The sequence below is a fragment of the Antrostomus carolinensis genome, unplaced genomic scaffold (assembly GCF_000700745.2).
Source record: "Antrostomus carolinensis isolate BGI_N321 unplaced genomic scaffold, ASM70074v2 scaffold11039, whole genome shotgun sequence".
NCBI lineage: Eukaryota > Metazoa > Chordata > Aves > Caprimulgiformes > Caprimulgidae > Antrostomus > Antrostomus carolinensis.
In genome coordinates, this window is record NW_010339241.1 from 3,519 (window position 1) to 23,492 (window position 19,974).

General features: G+C 40.0%; 1 protein-coding gene across 1 annotated transcript; it reads right to left on the reverse strand.

The window, feature by feature from the left end:
• Positions 1-6,090: 6,090 nt before the first annotated feature.
• LOC104531000 (lysosomal amino acid transporter 1 homolog) lies at positions 6,091-18,006 on the reverse strand. Its single transcript, XM_010175769.2, has 7 exons — positions 17,711-18,006; positions 16,337-16,466; positions 15,117-15,207; positions 13,235-13,359; positions 11,827-11,922; positions 10,698-10,883; positions 6,091-6,192 (listed from the first exon to the last, which is right to left on the reverse strand). Exons 1-7 carry the CDS (start codon positions 17,893-17,895, stop codon positions 6,091-6,093), a joined length of 915 nt encoding a protein of 304 aa, XP_010174071.2. The 5' UTR covers positions 17,896-18,006.
• Positions 18,007-19,974: the final 1,968 nt, after the last annotated feature.

Here is a 19,974-nt window from a genome sequence, read left to right on the forward strand (position 1 = left end):
ACACCCCATTCCCCCCCCCAGATATATAATGAATTTATAAAACTGATCTAAAGCATCTAATAGCCATGAAAGCTACAGCACTCTGCTGTAAATAAGACTGACCCACGGAAGAGAAGCCAATGATTCAAGGAACCACGTGCAACCACAGCCACGGACTTGAGGAAACCAGCCTGACCCATGGTGGATCCAGTACTGGTGGAACTGCTTTCTTTTCCTAATACTCGTATTTTTTTAGGGGTTTTTGTTGTTGTTTTTAAAGGTATAATAGGACAGTATAGTGGTGCACCTCTAATGATGATGTTTCTGGTGGATGGAGCACCACGTCAGCGATTGCCTGCAGTGGTGATGCCGCCTTTTAGCATCCCCGTCCCTGCAGAATCCCCTTCTGTATTATGGAGATTTCTGCAGACCTTAGGCCATGAGTATTGAACAGTCCTCACTTCGCACAGTTTCTCATTGACCCAGCCTACAATACAGGCTTTTTTTGAACATAAAAGCATCATTGACAACCCCTATCTTACTCCAAGAGATTGTTTACCCATGTGCTAGAGGAGACTTTTAAACTCGCTGCTAATTAGAAGTGTGTTACCAAGGTCGAGCCTTCGGTTCAAGGTATCACAGCTCCTCGTTCTCGCTTCTGTTGCAGACAATCTCTCAATCATGATTGCGTTGGGTGGGATGGGCACTGAGGTAGCTCTTTTTGGTTTGTTTGCTGTTTATTTTGGCCGGGTGCATTCCCTGCCCCACATGAAGGGGATGACACCACCAGTAGACCCTGAACCATGATCGTAAACCCTCGGTGTATCTTACACCTCAGCCTTAGATTTTCCTCTCCCTTTTATATCTCCACAAGCACTATTTCCAGCCTACATTAAGTGAACTGTTTGAATCATGAGGAGCTCCTTACTCCAAAGCTCAATTTTTCTTCTTGGGAGAGCTGATGTGTGCTGGAGGCACAATGCTCCTCAGTAAATTAGCTGTGGAAAAGTCCTTCATTGCAGCCTTTAGCAGTTGGAGTATTTAAATATAACCACACAGCTTTCATTGGACGGAATAAAAGATTCTCATCTGTATTACTGGGTTCAATCTGAGTGGTTTGCTTCTCCAGTGTCTGATAGTTCATTTCATTCAGTGACACAGCGATAGCTTCCACGGTGCACTGAGGTCGAGGACAGATATTGATCCGTTTAAACAAATACTGCCCTTAATGAGAGGTGGGCTTGCTCTGAAATACCTGGCCTGTGTGGGACACTTCAGACACCCCCAAAGAACTGGCACTGGCAGTGATTGTCCTGCTGACTGTGTTGATGAGGAGTTGACCCCTCCACTGGTCTCCATCCAAGCTGAACTCCAGCCAGCTCAGCCCAGCCTGCCACGGTCACCACTTCCTTTCTTCCCCTGATGGAGAGCAGTGGGCAGAAGAAGGTGCCCAGAAATCACTATTAGTTTTTTTTTTTTTAGTTTGCTAGCATTCTGTTATTAATGCCAGGGTGTGTGAAGAGGAGCCCTGTTGTCACCACAGGCAGTAAGTAGGAATGTGTCACCCTGCAAGTGTGAGGAGCAGGAGAGAGGTTGCAGTAATGAACCGTGAGAGCATTAATTGCCACATCTGTATCAAGGGGATGCTCAAACCTCTTTGGTGTGAACCACAGCTCATGTGTGTCCTCACTGATGTTGTCCAGCCACGTTGGGATGGGACTTGATGAGCTTAAAGGACTTTTCCAATCCAGGCCATTCTGGGATTCTGTAGGTCCTTGGGTGTGTGATGGGAGAGGTGCCCCGAGCTCAGCCCCGCTGGCCCCATGGCCAGGGGCTCACAGTGGGTTTGTGTGACTGCCTGACATCCCTGCTGTGCTGTGTGGAGACACGCAAACAAGCAGAGATGCTGGAAGAAGAGAGGAAGAAATACTTGCTCGCTTTCTAAGCGTGGCACTTTTGTATCTGAGTGAATTGGTGTAACTACAACTGCCAGTCCTTATTTTAAAATATGGGCATTTCTCTGCTGGAAACGCCATCCTCCACGATTGCCTTGATCCTGGAAGCTGCAGGTGGCAATACATCAGCACTGAAGGCTGCTGAGTGCCTAGAAATCAGGCGCTATCATTTCCAAAAGTAAGTGACCACCAGGCTGCCGTTAGCTCTGCCGGCACAGGGGGACAGATGGCTTTTTGCAACTTTGATTTACTGGCAATTGTTGGGAAAGAAGCAAGCAAGAAATGAAAACCCAATATTTCCATTAGAGTTTACTTAATAAAGAAATATTGTTGGAAAGTCAGACACCATAAAGCGCCCATCTTCTCTCTATATTTACAGGATCACACAATAACCTGAGCCAGAGCAGTAATCCAGTTAAAAAAAAGCCCTTTGCAACTGAAGGCTCAGAGAAGTGAGTGTCCCATGTCCCCACAGCAAACCAGTGGCCACACTTCACCGGAGCACCCCGAACACGGCCAGACTGCCGGACAGCAACGGGTGCAGGGTAAAGCACCGACTAAAATGCTGCTCGTAGAGAACTCTGGAGCGGGATGATGTATTTCATGGAACCATAGAATCACAGACTGGTTCGGGTTGGAAGAGACCTTTGAGATGATCCAGTCCCAACCCACCTGCCATGAGCAGGGACACCTTCCAAGTTGACCAAAATGATGCAGTGCTTCTTTCTTCCTGAAGTCTGCAACCTGTCCTCCAAAAACATCTAAAGATAAAATGTCCCGTCACACTAGGTGCTAATTTTGAGGCACACGATGCTCCTGAAGGATCTCCACGTAGCAGTGAGAAGTTTCAGGGAGCAGGAGGGACACAGCTGTAAAGTCAAAGCAGCTCTTCTGCTGGAGTCAACCAGCGTTTCTTATTTCTCAGTCGATAGTTTAATCTATTTGAATGATTATCAATAGTGATGGGGAGAGTAATCACCTTGTCCGATACAATTGCTAGAATCTAAAAATCAACTTGATTTTAATGGTTTATCATTAGGGGTATTATTTAGTTGGATTAAACTGATCTTCATTCCTCCTCAGTCATCATTTAAAAGCTGTTTGGAGCATATTCCAGCGACCCACCTCATCACAATATGAATCAATGCCTTGTCTCCATACCATATATTTTCAGTAGCATCTACCAAGCACCACATGGACAGATACCAAAGTACTACAAGCTATTAATATTCATGAATCTTCCCCACCACTATTAAAATTTCCTTAAAACTACCACAGCAGGGGTAGTTTTAAGTTTTTGTACCAAAAACTTTGTTAGAGCATCTTTTGTTGCCTCCACAAGATGCTGCAGACCTTAAAAACTCGTTAGGAGGGAACAGAGGGAATGAGAACCTGGAGCAGCCAAGAGTGGTGGCTTTTCCTCCATGCTTCTTACTAGAGAAACCAACTTCCCTTCCTTCAGACTAATAACACACGTTTAGTCAGTGAGAATACAAGCATGAATTCAGAGAAAAGTTAAATTCCAAGGGACAGTCAGAAGTGGTAAATTATTTTCAACTTTTCTGATTGAAACAAGTGATCAAAACCAGGAGTTTTGATCCTCCAATGGCCAGGAGTAACTCCATTCTTCTGCAGATGATGGAATGTTAGCTAAATTATCTGATTAATTTGTTAAAAAATAAAGCCCTGGAGACATTGTAGATGTTTCCTTTAGTTAATGAGATTTCCGTGATAGTTAAAAAAAATGAAATTAGAAAACAATGCCGTTAATCTTGGATTACACGCGGCACGAGGGAAGAATTAGCAGCATAAAGCGAGAAGATTAAGACGCAGCTTTCCAACAAAGTAGCTGTGAAAGAAGCTACGTGTCGTATTTTCCTGTCTGAGATGAACAAAGAGGTGATGAGGATCTGCCCTTCAGCCTCTAACCCGGTATATTTGGGTACAGCAGGGTCTGGTTCTGCAAAAATAATTACGGGCTGAGCAAAAGGATGACAAAGACCTTGTATCCTCACAGGTGAGAGGAAACAGCAAGGACAGATGCGTGTATTCCATCAGCTCTTGCAGTCAAATAGCTAATTAGAAATAATTTCTCAAGTATTCCTTTAACCCATATACTAAATATTACATATATATGAATTATCAATAAATAACTATAATCGATTCACATTTTTAAAGTTAAATTATTTTCCAGTAAAATTCTCAAGTTAAATCACAGTAATTTTTTGATAGCTTGTATTTGGCTGTTCTAAACAGCAGTATGAAACGGGGTTAAAAAGACATCCCAAAACAGGGTGACATATAGCAATAAAAGGGGAAATAATCTTTGAAGACATGATGCAAGCACAAATTTCTAACTGCACTCTAAAAAGTAACAAGTCGTGGTTTCAATCACCAGCCAGGCAAGAGGCTGATAATCTCATGTGTACAGCATCTAAATTTGCGAGTACAGCAAATTGCATTTTGATTTCTGTACTGAAAAGGTTAAATTCCAACAGTCTCTCCTCACTTCAGGAACGAGGGAAAACATCTTGGCCCCAAACACGCACCGAGACTCACAGAGAAACCCACCTCACTGGGGCAGAGCCGTGCAAACCCTCCGCGTCTCACACCGCTTCAGAACCATCTGGCTTTTCACAACACACCTCAGCAAATCCCTTTGACTCAGCTAAACCAGTGCCACCAGTGCCGGGATTACTGGGCAGTCAGTTCGGTGGGCAGCGGGACCATAACCCATCCAGCCCCATGGAGACACCAAATGGGTTCATCCTTCACGGCACGTTGGGCACCAACACCTCATCCACCATCTCGCAGCCGGTTGTCGCTTGACGGGACCCAGTTCATTCCTAGCAAGGCCACAAAATTAACTTACACCAGTTACTGCTGCAACAGAGGCTGGAATTACATTTCCACACAGAGCACCAGGGGTGAGGCTGCTCCCATCCCTCCAAACCCACCCCAGCCCTGTTTCAGGGGGTTTTCTCAGCGGTGCCTGAAGCTCTAGAGAAGTTCAGAGAGAAAAACCCTTCATTTTTAGCGTGCACTTTAGGCAGCAATTCAGATCCGATCAATTGCATTCATTAGCTTCTCTTATTATTTAAAAACCAATGTATTAATTATTATTTTTATTACTTAAAAACAAAATTCAACCATTACCTGAAATCAAAGGTAAGGAGCTTCTTGATAAGCTCACAAATATATAAAACGCTCATAACGACCTTTTCAAAAACCCTTTTGTTCATAAACCTATTTATTGAAGATAAATAGGTTTATTTACACCTATTTATACCTACATCCAATGAAATATTAACCAGAAGTTTATTCTTGGAGATAATTTTATTAAAGTTTTCTTCAAACACAACACAGTCTTGCAAAAAATCTGCAACTGCAGGGTACAGTCTCCTTAGCTTCTAATTTTTTTTTCCCTGTGGTATTTATCTAAATCAAAAGCTTCCAAAAAAATTTGTTGTACAAACCCATTGTATGGGGTAGATGATGACGTACAGTAATTATATTCCTTGGAACACACAGGTAGTGGTGTACAAATGCTTCAACTCTTTAAAATAACAATGCATAGTGTGAGGCTCCCAGCAACTCACACCAGGACTCTACTTTTGCATCAGTCCCGGATCCTCTGCACTGAACTCACTTAATTTCAGGGTGTTTTTTCTTCTGATGGATACAAAATTGAGTCTGAACAACAAAAAAAAGCTACAACTTACACACAAGGCAGCTGGAATGAGCAGTCTGTGACTCCAAGGAGGGTTCCAGGCACAGGGGTCAGCTCAGTTTTTAAACCAGCCACGCTAGTGCTAACTAGATGTACGTCTTTAACTACAAATAAATAGTCATCCCATGATATGCACTGTATCATGATGGCAAATAAATATTTCTACAGCACCACGCTTTGGGGAGAAAGAGCTAAAACGAGGAAAAAAAAGTAATCAAGAAAAAAATTGTACCTACCCTGAAACAACATAGTAAATATTACATATTTTATTGTTGGCACGTCATTTGCAAAGGAGTAATGACAAATTAATGACAAAATAAATAATAATAAAAAATAAGTAATAAATTTGGTCCCTAAGCAACTGCAATCTTCACTGTTTGTCAAAGTCATCCAAGAGCAAAACCCAACGACACCAGGAGCTGAACACTAGGCAGTGTCCTCGTTCACCAGCAACGGTTCCACTTCCAGTGCCACTAACCCAGATGGTCTTTCCTTGTGCTCCCGATACAGGATGAATTGCAGAGTCACCTGGTATTTTGGGGTAAGGAAGTAATTAACCAGGATACAGAGGTAGCATTTGCAGTACTTGCTTTCAATTAAAACCAAACTAAGCCGTACAGAATAAAAGCAGCCATCCATTTAGTTCTGGCACAGACTCTGAATACCACAGTCCGCAGAGGAAAGCTTAAAACTTGCTGTATCTAATTCATGTACTGTAGCCTAAGTATTATCCAGTTATTTAATCCCAACTGTGGAATTTCCTACATTAGCATATAACCTTTTCCAAATCCTACTTCACACTCATTTTCAGTACTTTTTTTTTTATGGCAAAAAAAAAGCGTCATCATATTTTACTTGCAACACTAGAAAAGGGAACATACAGGAAAAATTCTAACTAAAAACTTGAGATCCCTTTGGTTACATGGTTCAAATACACAGGAAAATATCCTGTACAGCCTCCTCCTCCTGCTTGCGAGGGTCCTGTGTGACTTTGAAGACAGCCTTTTTTTACAGACCTTACTGTACTTGCTGCTGAGCACCTCCCTAACCTTAAATTGGACTGGTGGAAAAAAACCACTGTGAATTTGGAATCAAATTTGCTGAAATCACACTGTGGGCTCAGGACCATCCTCAACTGTAGCACTGAGCATTATCACTCTTGGCCACCAAGCTGGCAACAGCAACAGAGCTCTTAAGGAGGAATAAATCATAAACACAAGTTACGTGGAGCTTATCAAACAGTATTTCCAGAATATGTTTTTGTAGCATATGTACTCAGCTGCTCATATTTTTAAAAGAAATGTTAAACTGCCAAGAATACTGAATATAGAAACTAACTTGCTGCTCAAGCCTGACTTTCTGGGGGGGAACTTTAAGACTTAAGCATGCAGACAGCCCAAAGTGGAGAAGACAACCAAACTGACATCTCAGAGGAAAGTGCATGACAGCCACTGAGCTAGTGCATCAAAATTTGCTTCATTAAATTAAACAATTTAATGACAACTCAAAAAATGAAAGAGTTTTGAGACAAAAGGGAGTATTTACAGGAGCAAAGTTGTGTATTTGGCTGGGAAACTCTCCTGGTTGAATTGTCAGGTCAGACTTAAGATTCTTTGCACGGTGTAATTAAATGACAAAGCGTGATGTTCTGTAGAGGTATAGAATGGATTCCAAGGGGTTGTCCTGCAAATCACAAGAAGTGCAGGAGAAGAGCCTGTGTACAACAGCTTGGCTCTTGCTGAATATACTCTGGCCATCTAGTAACAACCTGGCTACCCTTAATGAAAAGAAGTACATGTGGAGGATCTGAACACAGTTCTCTGACAATAGGCTGATGTCAAATAAAAAAAAAATAAGGCAAAAATCTTGGTAAAGGGCTTTGTCTGAACTCAATACAAAGCAGAGTTGTTTGGTTTTGGTGGGAGCAGGGGAGGAAGGAAGCAGGGTGAAAGAAGGTAGGAGACTTAGAGAAAAGGATAAAGTTTTCTAGAAAAACTTGCACTAGATTCAGTCTCTTGGAAATTTAGTGACGGCCGCTGCTCAAGGTCTCAGGGGAGAACCAGTCAACAACCGATTTTAAAATCATAGAATCATAGAATGGTTTGGATTGGAAGGGACCTTAAAGATCATCTAGTTCCAATCCCCCTGCCATCAGCAGGGACACCTTCCACTAGATCATAAAACAAAATATAAAATATATCCAAGTGGAACATTAAGTAATCACGCACATAAAATAAAGTCTAATGGGATCCACTGTGGAACCCTACAGTAAACAAATCTGGGCTTAGTGTCTCTGACTGCCAAGGCATCCTATCAGGTCATTTAAACCCTGGGTTTTGTGGTGTCTTGAGAAACTCCAACCACCTTCCACTGCAAAAAGGCAGGAAAGAAACATTTCCTGGAAAAGAAAATTGTGTCCAATTTATAATTCAAATGTGTAAGGTTATGAAACTCCTCTTAAAATGAAAAGGAGGACAATTCAGACCTTACAAACAACTGGACACTTCTGTTATTTATCCAAAATAACTGCTTTCTTGTGCAACCAAATAACTTTGAACTGTATAGACACCAAGGAAACAGGATGAGCGTGTTATCCTGGTACACTGAGCTGAAACAACTCCAGTGCAATCCTGCAGTAAGTAACGCTGGAGCTGCTGTTCCAGCTATGATCAGGAGTCCATTTGTTTCTAAAAATAGTCCATGCCAGTCGTGTCAGATGGAAGCAAAAGAATACTGCAGCAGACACAGAGTAAGTGAACTCCTAATCCTTGCCTGGACCTTGAGAAATGAGTTTATTTTCCACCTAATGAAACTCTGGGCACTATCAGGAATGAAGTCTACTAAAATTAGACAGTTTCTGCAACGACTCCTCAAAACACAGACTGTCTGTGACACAAATGATCAATTATCAAACACCTCCCTCTTAGAAATTATGACTTTTTGGTTTAATTCCTCTGTCTTCCAAACCCCAGGTGATCCTGTTCTTTGTTTTCTGGTCTGACATGACAGAGCAGTTTGTGAGATTTTTGATTTTCTTGCTTGGCAAGAGACAGTAATGAAGCTCTCTTTAAAAGCATTGACTTCCATACCTTCAGGGCTTCTCAAAGCAGGAGGTCTGCTTTTGTTTTCTCTTGATTACAAATACTTCATACATTTTCAAATAACCCTATATATTTGACTAGATTCTTATAAGTTCCTCAACCTGATTTGGAAGCATCTGTTTTCAATATAATTTGAACTGGAAGACTATTAGCAAGATTGGATTCAGACGCCAATCAAGACAGAACCCAGAAATGAATGTCATGTGCAGGCTGGCACTGCAGTCCTGGGGCAGAGCTCAGGGAGGGGGGAGGTTTGTGGCACTAGAAAAAGCTCCTTTTCAGAGTACATCATAGAAAGACATCTGCAAATACACACATAACATACTGTAAGGGTCATCAAGATCAAATTCTATGGGTTTTGGGGTAAATAAATACTGGCTGGTTTATGTTTCTAGCTGGGGGAGGCTGGAGGTGGAAGAAAGTCACTTAATTCATGGAGCAAAAGTCCTGAGCGCTCAAACCAGCTACGTGGGTTAGCAACCCAGAGTCCTTCCAGTCTGCTCAGGCACAAGAAACTACAATTTATGTCAAAATGGGCCAAGAATTACAGTTTAGTCTTGCCACTGTAGTGGGGTATTGTGTTCCCATGATGCAGAATGTTTTACTAAACTGCCCACTTAAATCCCCAGGGCTGGAGATGCACAAAGCACGGCCGGCTGTTCTGAGTGACAGTGTAATTGAACAGTCCATCCAAAGGCCGGGGTTGGCTGTCCCATCGTTAGCCTAATTGGAGTGGCTTATGAAATTACTTTAATCAGAAAGACAAGACTGATGCCTGGGAATCATAACTTCTGGAACTGTTCCAGGTAAATCTGGTAAAGAACTTCCTTTTAATATGGAACGGATTAACACAATATGTTTCAGCATGGTCCTGAAATCACTCTTCATTTTATCCTGTTTTATAGTTCGAGCTCATGGAGCCAAGTACCAAGATGTTTTCAGTCACAAACCTAAAATTCTTACTTCAGGAAAAATCAGAAAATCTCCTCTTTATGCTAAGTGAAAATACAAGCTATAGTAACGAGACAGGTGACTATAAACCTCTAGTGAACAGTAAGACCAAGTCCCACCACATTACCATTCACCAGGTTTTTAAACCAAAAGTACCATATTACTCTATAAACTCTGCTTTTAATTTCTCAATCACAAAATGCTAATGTTCAATCTAGAAAGAGCACAACTTACAATAACTAATATATTGTGGGCATCTTATATATCTGCCCAGAATATCAGAATTAAAAATTACAGTGTTTAAAGCTTGCTCAGGACTTTCCAGAAACTGGCACGTTAATCTAGATAACTGTGTCAGCCCTCAGCACAACTCAAGGAGCACAGCTGCTGGTTTTCAGAGGCACTCAAGTGTCTCAATACTATCTGATTTTGCCCCAAATGATGCAGCTAAGGGTAGCTGCAGCATTTCTTCGTTAAGTGCTATTTTCTGAAACCAAGTTTGCCAAAACCTCACTGCCAGTCTCTGACGTTAATGCAATCTTGTAATAACACTTAAAATTTAACCAAACTCTCAACACTATAATTCTATATTTGCATTTAAAAACAAGCAGGTTTGGGGTTTGTGTTGGTTTGTTTGTTTGTGGGGTTTTTTTGTTTTGTTTTTTATGTGCAGCAGACAGCAAATGTAAGAAAAGCAGCACAATGTGTAAAACCTCTTCCCTCAACTTCTAGTATACTATGTATTGGCTACAAGATATAACTCATGCAATGTAGCTCTAATGTAGATATTTTCTATAAACTTGTTATTCTTATAAAAATATTATTAAAAACATAAAAATTATTGTTCAGAAAGAAGCTAAGATTTTATAATCAGGTTAGGATCATAGAAAAAAAAAATTGATTAAAACTCTTCTTTAATTTCTGATCTAGTTATTAACAAGCCTATCCTGAGAAACTCCAGCTATAACAGGAAAAGGATACCAAAATGTCTAGAAACAAAACTCCAAAGCTCCCAATGAGCCATGGAAGATGGTGTAAGAAGTAGAGGGCCCGGAAAGATTCAGTAGCTGGCATCTTTAAAACAAGGCTCAGTCCATACGTACAGTTTCCCATCATGGCTAAGGCAAAGAGCAGGTAAGAGGTGCCTTCTGTTGATCTTCTTCGGAACTAAACACAAAGAAATTGTCACAGAAATGTTAAAACACATATCAGTTACATGTTATAGATAATTTTAGCATATTTAGCATGTATATTATAGATAATTTTAGCATTTTGTACTATGACACATCCAAAGACTTTCAGTCATGCTTGTCCTGTGTTCTGAATCCTCTGAGGTTAGTACTTTCAGCATCTATCACTGAAAACCACAGAAATAGTTACAGCTCTTAGAAGCAGCTCCCATTAATGTAATTTTTATGTAAAGTCCAGCACAGCAAAGATCATCTGCTTCTAAATTATATTTAGATCTTGAGAAATCTGTTGCTCTACCAGTCTACTTAGTAAAACTTTTTGAAAATATTGTGGTATTTTATCTGTGATGGAAAAGGTAAAGGGGGAATATAAACAGGCTTGGAAACGAACTAATCATTTCCATAACCAATCAAAATGCCTGTTTACAATTGACAATGTAAAACTTCAGGTCTTTTGTTGGTTTTTGGTTTTTTTATTTAATATACAGGCTGCAGGGGTGGGGGAAAAGTCAGTAATGGTATCTTTGCGGAAAATTCTAAACTATTTTTCCTCTGATTCTAGCTTTTGATCCCATGATTGGTTACTTCAGATAGAATAGTTTGAAGAAAAAAAGGGGAGATATCACTTGCTCTTGACACGAATCAAACAAAGCAAGTTTCTGCTCATATCTGATAAATTCACCTGTAGGTAATTCACTTCCTCTTCCCCTGCTTCTCTTCTATCAACTGAAGTCCATAATTTTCCTAAAATTCTCACCATCCTCCTCTGAATGGGAAAAAAACCCCTTTTTGTTCTTTACCATTTGAGTGAGTCAGAAAAACAAAGTAGGATTTTGAGTTTAGAGGGAGAATACAACATCCAAAGTGACAGAGAGGAGTTTGTAAAACACACAGGTATACTTAGCCAAAAATCTACTTACATTTTTGTACAGCTGAGGAAATCTACTTCCCAAGTAAAACACACAGGATACATAGCCACAAATGAAGCCTGACATTTCAATCATATCAAGAGAGTTCTGAAAAAGAAAAGTACATATATTTTGGCAAGAATGTTTTCAGGCATTTCAGAGGATTAATCTGAGAGTCCAGTGGTTGATTTTTCTGGACAGAACTTCTTTCAAAGCAGTTCAGTGCTGCTCTTCAAATGACCAAAGAGGGCTAGAAAGGGTTTAATCTTTATCTCACAACAATGCACTCTGCTGCATCATAGCCATGACCGAGATCAAAACTAGTGCCAGGCTTTAGGATACGACACTAGTATCAATCCAGTCCTCCTGCTAAAAAAGCCTGGGCACAATAATTCAAACCAAAACTAAGAGCAGTAGCTAGGGTGACTAAAAAAAAATGAATCATCCTGTCTGGAGATAGCAAAATACTCATTTTTCACAGTTTAAGAGTTGTTAGTTTTCTCACTGTAGCTGTGTTTTGAAAATAAGCTGCTTCCCTGCTGGGCAATGTGGCTGGATTACAATTATTTTACTGGCATTAGTATGAAGGCCATAAAATTGCTAGAATAGCCTGTGAACCTTCCTGAAAAAAACAGCAGGTACAATTGTAATTTTCCACTTTTATTGATTTCACTTGTGACTGTGTGGTCTCTACACGGATATCTGCAGTATCCAACACAAGCAGGAAGACAACACGTATACATGTTACTCTGCAGAGCAGCACATCCTAATGACCCAAGGGACAAAATAAGCTCAAAACACAGGAAGCTGTTAAAAGAAGCGATTTTATAACTGCTTTATTTTGGGATGTATGGTCCATAGTTAAAACATCCACATGGTGACACATTCATGATTTCTAAATCTTTGTTAAAAACGTCACCTAAATTTCTTTAAAGCTCAGAGTACACGATTTCTTCAAGATGCTTTTCAGAGAATCACAGCCTGGTTTGGGTTGGAAGGACCTTCCAAGAACATCTAGTCCAACCCCCTGCAGTGACAGGGACATCTCCAACCAGACCAGGTTGCTCACAGACCTGTCCAACCTGACCTTGAATGTTTCCAGGGATGGGGCTTCTACCACTTCCCTGGGCAACCTAGGCCAGGGTCTCACCACCCTCATTATAAAAAATTCCTTCCTTGCCATGGCAGATGGGCTTGTGAAAATGTAGGTAGGAAGGTGGATCTTGCTTCAGAGGAAGAACAGCTAAAGCAAAGATGCCCCCAGCACCACCCAGGGCAGCCCCAACCCATTCCCTGGCACATGCTGGGGGGATATGACACCACCCTGTGCTGTTCAGAGCAGGGAGGGGACCCACAATCTTCAAGGTGATCCTCTCTTCAGCCGTGCAAAGGGTTGGGATGGAAGCAGGGAAGAACTTACGTTACTGCTTTCGATGACTGTACTCTGGTCTCGGTTTCTTAGTAACAGCTGACAGAGTAAAATAACACACAGTGCTACACACACCACGACCCAGGCTGTGCAGAAATTCTTCAGGCTTTTGCTGCCTAGAATGACATACAAACAAATTAGCTGCAAGATAACATCTGCTGTTGATTTAAGTTTACTTTTTGTTTGCAATATAAACATGTAAATTTAAAGGTACAATTTCATGTATCTTTTTCTTGGCATGGATGTTAAGTCCACCTCTTTCTTCTGGGCTCTGTGCCCACCCCTGCTCACTATCATAGTTGTGCTGTGTCTGTGCAACAACAGAGGGGAGCAGCGCAGGGACAGGAGGGAACTCCTTAAATGGGCATTGCTACAGAGAGAGAAAAATTCAATGCTTGGTTCATCTCTTGTGTTAGCTCCTAATAGTTTACTATTAAATAACAGCTGGTAAACAGCAAACTGCTAAGTGGAATAGGATGTACACAGCTTTTTTTCAACATATCTTGATTAAAAACTGCATAAGTAAGGATATTTGAGACTTAAATTAACAGAAATATCTTTATGATAAATACATAATCTAAGCACTGTGCTGGACCAGTGTCTATGTCCATGGCTAGCCAGATATCAAGCCTTACCAAGACTCACATATTCCAAGACACAGACTCCATCTAGCAAGTCTCCACAGACACCTCCTAGACAACTTGAAAATGGCAGACAAGCCTACAGAACTCTGGAGATACTGGAGTTACCTTCTGTATCTACAAGATGCTGATGAAGTCCTGCAGTTGCTGTTACCAGTGGAACAAATTGCTGTACAGCATTAGGAAGCCTATCCTAAAGACCTGGAGTCTAAGTAACACAGATTTAATAGTGCTTTAGATCCACAGGCTGCACTGTGAGATGCAAAACTGACCAACTTGTCTAGGGTAACTGCTCCAGAAGGGGTATTGACAAGCCCTCTTTCACAGCTTTAATCCCAGCACCATTCCTCCCTCTCCAGCTATGCAAAACATTGAGCTGAAACAGGCACTGGCAGCTAAAATGGACAAAAGCCTGTGTTTGTTTTCAAGAGTAGGCAGCAGGAAGGAAATATCTTCAGCACTGACCTATCTCCAGGTTTATTATCAGTTCCATATTGAATGAATCTGCTTTATCCCTATTTAGTCTGCTGGGCAGGCATCTGTTTTACTTCAGCTTTTTGTTACCTCTGCTATACCATGGATTTTCTTTGATACTTTCTTTTTTTTTTTCTTTTTTAGATTGATGAGTTAATGTTTTTGATTTGATACAATGTGAACAGAGCTTTCAGTCAAAACAGTAGTCCATTGGTAGGCTGAATACTACAACTACTGCAAGGGTTTTATGAAGCACAACTCAAGTAACTTCATTCCCCTTGAATATGTTTTTTTAACTATTTGTATTGAAACAGAACACCTGAAGTTGTCAAGGTATTTTATGCTATAAGCAAATAAAGTCCGGTTTCAATCAACACAGAGGAAACTAACTGAACCACACAAAGAAATAATGCTTGCTTTCAACTTAGATATGTGTTTAGATAGCTGTAAGAAGAGAGCGAAACCATAGAGTAAGTTAAAATACAGAACCAGATTCCACAAAAATATCATATTTTATATGTTTAAATAAACTGAAAGTACTACAGGAAAACATTTACAGATATTATGTGGGTAAGAAAAGAGAAAGGCAGAGAACACAAAGAGCAGGATTTTCACAAGATCAATTTCAATTTCAACCAGAATTTGTGCACTCTACTTTTCGATCCCTCTGAAAAAACTTTATTTAAATGCTGCAGAAAATATCAAAGTAAAGAGTGTGTTACTTTATGGAGAACATTTTAATTGGTGAAAAACCTTACATTTTGTTGTCTTCTGATTCTTGAGTTTATAGTAGACAAACTGTGAAATCATAATGATATCCATGTTAACGTAAAAAATGGCAGTGATAATCTGAAAGAGAAGACACATTTGCTTGTTCACTATACAAATAGTTCAAAATACCTTTAATGCATGGAAATTTTGCTTCATAATCATAATGTGAATGACAAATACCAAAGCACTAAAAAAAAAAACCCAACAAAAAAACCACCAAAAACCCACAAAAGAAAGTGTTTCCAGAACAAAACAAGTCAGACCACTGCAGATGAACACAGGGTAGACCTTACGCAACAGGAACTTGCTGACACAATTGCACTAGCTGGCGATTTTCCAGGGTGCACAGCACAAATTCCTACCTGGGCAGACTGATAAATCCTGCCCAGAAGCTTCACTCTGCTCCACCTAGTTTCCCAGCACTTTGGAAGTTACTAATCCTACTCAGTGTCTCTTCCCTCAGTAAGACAAAACAGACATTCTCTCTTCTCCTTTTCATAACGGGGAGATGGAACGGTTAGTGCTGCACATTAACTTGTAAAAGAGAAGAAAACTCTTGGATCCATCTCCAGCTTGTGAAAAATTCTGCAGGTGGCTGACACATACCTCTTTCTCTTTTAATTAAAAGTAAAAAAAAAAAAGAAACATGGATAAGAAAGTTTCAGACACAATTAACGTATTGCTGAAAATTATTGTTCTTCTCAGAGAAACCTTCCCCTTAATGAAGAAAATAAATTTTCAGATTAGTCAGACACTAACAGCTTTGAACTAGTATTTCCCTGTTAATAGTTCTCTTAAAAACCAAACAAAACCAAAAGGAAGTTGAAAGAGCAGCTGCCCCAAAAGAGCTTGATCTATTATTACAAGCTAAACAGCACAACTCCCTTCCAGTCCTATCTGCTCTGCTAGCTTACTCTGAAGCTGAAGCTTAACTGAAAATTCCCCATTTCATTCACCACTGAGTAACACCCAGCAAGTCTCTCCAAATGCTAATTGCAAGTGTTAAATGGTTCCTGTAACACATAACAGTATCAGTGTAAATACTTGGGAAATTAGGGCTTATTTTATCCATCGTAGATCAGTGAACAGAACACAAAACCACCTTCTTTCCCAGTTTGTACTTCACTGTGCAGTAAGAAGTTATCCTAGAGTTGAAAGAGACTGTTTGAAAGGAATAAATCAGAACGTAGGAGTATTGACAGATTACCTGAATTGGCAGTTGATTTGTTAAATAGCAGCCTACGAAATTTGTAAGATCTCCAGCTATCCAGCACAGCAGAAAGCCCAAAGACAGCGCTTGATCCACTCTTCCATTCTGACAGGCAATGTAAATTTGACTGGTGCAAATTCCAGAAGCAATTGTAAAACAGCGTAAGCAAAAAATGTTTTTAATAAGCTCAGAAGTACATTTTCCCAAAATCTGAATAAAGAAAGATTAAAACTCTAACCACAAGAGACCTATCACAGCAATACTCAACTCACCTTTTGAAGAAGAACTCCGTATGGCTATAGCTCACCATGTCTTACTCTAACATTACAAAAGGCTCAAATCACAACCTCGTTACTGCTTGCATGGGCTCTTTTTTTTGTGGCCTGCACTGAAATACCATTTTCTGGACACCAGAATTATGCCATAAGCATTTTCTATTCACCTGCTGTAAATACCAGCCTTTAAAATACTGAAATAAAAAACCCACATAGGAGGGCTAAGAAGGAAGAAAGGTTCTAAAAGAGGTGACAGCTACACTTGTGCCTCTAAACTGGAGCAGTGTTACTCAGATTCACAATGGGCACCAGGAAGCAATCCCAAACACGAGTCCATTACACCTATCCTGATGAATTCCACGCTCACTAACATGACAGTTTTAATGTAAAACCCCCTTTCAACTACTGTTTCTGAAGCTCAACAGCTTACTAAGAGTGGCTTTATTTTGCTGGATTTCCATAGCCCTTTTACTAGTTCACCAAATTATATCCCCCTTGTGGGGACAGACCTTGGAGTCAATCCCATTTTGTTTCAGGCATTTTCACCTGCTGGGAGCGTTTCTACTTTTCCTTCATCATCTCCTACCTACATATTTAAAACCTGAACCCAGTGCCAAGGACTGAACAGCAACTGATTTAACACTAGCGAAGCGCTAACTCATGTGCTGCTTCTGACCTTTTCTCAATCCCAATTTCATTGGCAGGAGCCAGCACAAGAGTATTGGTGACACAGCATGTGGTTTAAATAAACACTGAGCCAGATTCTGCTGCAAGTGTGCCTGTGCGTGCACACACATCTCAGGGTGGAGAAGATAAGAGGGAAGAGGTGATTTATTCTCATTTGCTCTAAGTGGCAGAGATTAGTGTCAAGTCACTACAACAGAACAGTACATCAAGCTCATTTGTCAACCACCAAATATTGTTGCAAACATGAACAACATGCTTCTCTGGCATATTATATCTGTATTATGCAGATAAAGAAACATATCCAAGATAAAATTTTTTAAAAAAAGAAAAAAGAGGCAGCTTTAGAAAGAGGCTGCAGGCAAGATTATTCACGTTTGAATCGGAGGACTGCTTAAGACTTTAAACTTACGGTAGTGCAGCAAACAGAAAACAGACAATGGAAATCAGTCCTATGACAACGCTCCAATACTCCCACGCGTTCTCGACGCATTCTTCTAGGAGATGCCAAATCCATGGTGTTCCATTTATGCACAATCTCCCGTTCTCTATTGGGGAGATATTGAAAGCATGTGTATGCAGCTGAGGAGCCATCATTCCTGGACCGGGATTCAGTTTCAGAAGTTTATTTCTGCCTTCATTTTTACCCCATGCAAATCTGCAAATCCGTTTCCCAACGCTGAATATCCTTTGTGAAAAGGCCTCTGCCTCCAGTTATTGCCAACCTCGTAAACGAACCTGCCAAAGTCAAAGAAATAAATATAGCCAGTGTGAAGAAGGCATTAACCATACAATGCTTGCTCATATTTATTGCTCACAGAAGAGAAGTTAAGACTTCCAAGAAAGAAAAATACTTTGTGGTCCATCGCATTCATTAGCTCCTGACAAATATGCAACACTCCAGATTTATAGCGCTATAGTGATATTTTAGTCTGAGGTTGCGTTAGAATGAGACTGCCAGTTACACTGAGGTGCCAGCAAATCTGCTACAGGGTAAACCAAAGCAAAGCAATTTATTTGCACTGAAGACCAAAACTCTTTCATTTTCATTTTCAACATTACACCAATAAAGTAACAGTACTTTCTTTAGTGGTACTAGCCCAGATTCTGAACACTCTACTCACACTCTGAAAGCACAAACAGAATGTTGCTTTCTATGCAGCTAACCTCAGGGTAATGTCACGAAAAAGAAGTCATGACTCAGATTCCAGAAAGGCTCTAAGGTATACTCGATCTAGAATATAGACAGCCCATCAGACTAACTAGTGATTCAACACAGTGTCAAACAGTTTGTGTTATTTAATACTCCAAAGACAGAAAACACAAGAAACTTGCAGAAGGCAAATGTACGGTACTGCCGCCCGCAAAATCCCCAGAAGAAAACATAAAACAGCTTAAATTTTGAAGCAAAGGAAGGTTGGGTTTGACCTTTAAAAATATTTTCTTGTAGCCAATTATAATTTTTTTTGTTCCTGCCGAAATATCCATTTCTATTTGAAATTTTAATATTTATTTAGAAGGTTAACCCCTACAAAATCAAAGAAAATTTTAACAAAAATGCAGAATTATCTAAGTTCCTTGAAACTTCCAAAAAACTGACAAAAACCAGCTGATTTCCCACTCATTCTGATGATAATCTAAGTGCTCTGAAGGTTAATAATTCCTCATATAGAGGAGTCTTAAATCAACTAGCTATTAAGGAAGAAAGCTAGAGCAAATGCACTGTTTAAAATAAATAAATAAATTTTTAAAAAGAAAATAATTACTACACTAGTAGGTTCACCTGTTTAGTATTTAAAGCCAGACGTAGAACCAGTCACAGGAAAGATGGTGAAAAAAATTAAGGCCATTTAGAACATCTCAGATGCACAGTAAATTAAAAAAACAGGAAGAAGTAACACTGAGGTATAAGTACATCTCTCTAGAAGTGAATAAAGTTATTTAATATCTCACAGACAACAGTTCCCAAAGGGCTGATGTTTGTGGCTGGGATTGTTGATGTTCCTCACTCCACACCCCCCAGGAAGGGCTGGCAACATTTCCTTTCTGCAGCGTTACTGATTGGAGCCACCCTCATTATCCATCAAATGGCTTTTGAATCTTGATGAACTTTCACAAAGTTTGTTTTCATAGAGCATCATTCACTGGCAAGTTAGGACTCACTTTGCTAGTCAGCGAGAAACTTGCTTTGTCTTTTCATGAGACTTCAGGTATCTGTGGCCTTAAACTGGATCAAGTTTTCTGTAGACGCTGGGTGCCTCTTAAGAGAACTGTCATCATTGGACATAAACTAATTAAACAAGAAAAAAAGAACATGCATTCATACACTGAGAGTTTAACTTAGCCTATTAGATATATTCAGTTTATACTGGTGAAGTTATTAGACTTTGTAGCCACCTTTGAAAATAAGTTAAAAAAAAGTGTGAGCAATGTTTCAATAAGCGTTCCAATTCTGGTACTCTGCTGATGAGCAGGGCTCTACCACCCACTAAAAAGGGAGAACCATCAAAGCACACATACCACTTAGGCAGCTTTTAGCCATGGACTTTCAAGCATTTGTAAACATTGTAACAAAAATCTATACATTTTATTAAGCTTAATCCCAAAATTCCCATTTCAAGATAGGCAAAAATATGTCAGATGTTAAAAGGAAAAAAAAAAAAAAGATTGAACATG

What these genes read in the sequence shown, in the direction of transcription:
- LOC104531000 (XM_010175769.2), bottom strand. Translation starts at nt 17,895, where the DNA reads ATGATGGCTCCTCAGCTGCATACACATGCTTTCAATATCTCCCCAATA. An exon ending in CAGTCATCGAAAGCAGTAAC is followed by an intron (nt 11,923 to 13,234) that starts GTAAGTTCTTCC and finishes TTTCTTTTTCAG; the next exon opens with AACTCTCTTGATATGATTGA. An exon ending in TTCCTCAGCTGTACAAAAAT is followed by an intron (nt 10,884 to 11,826) that starts GTAAGTAGATTT and finishes CTTTGTGTTTAG; the next exon opens with TTCCGAAGAAGATCAACAGA.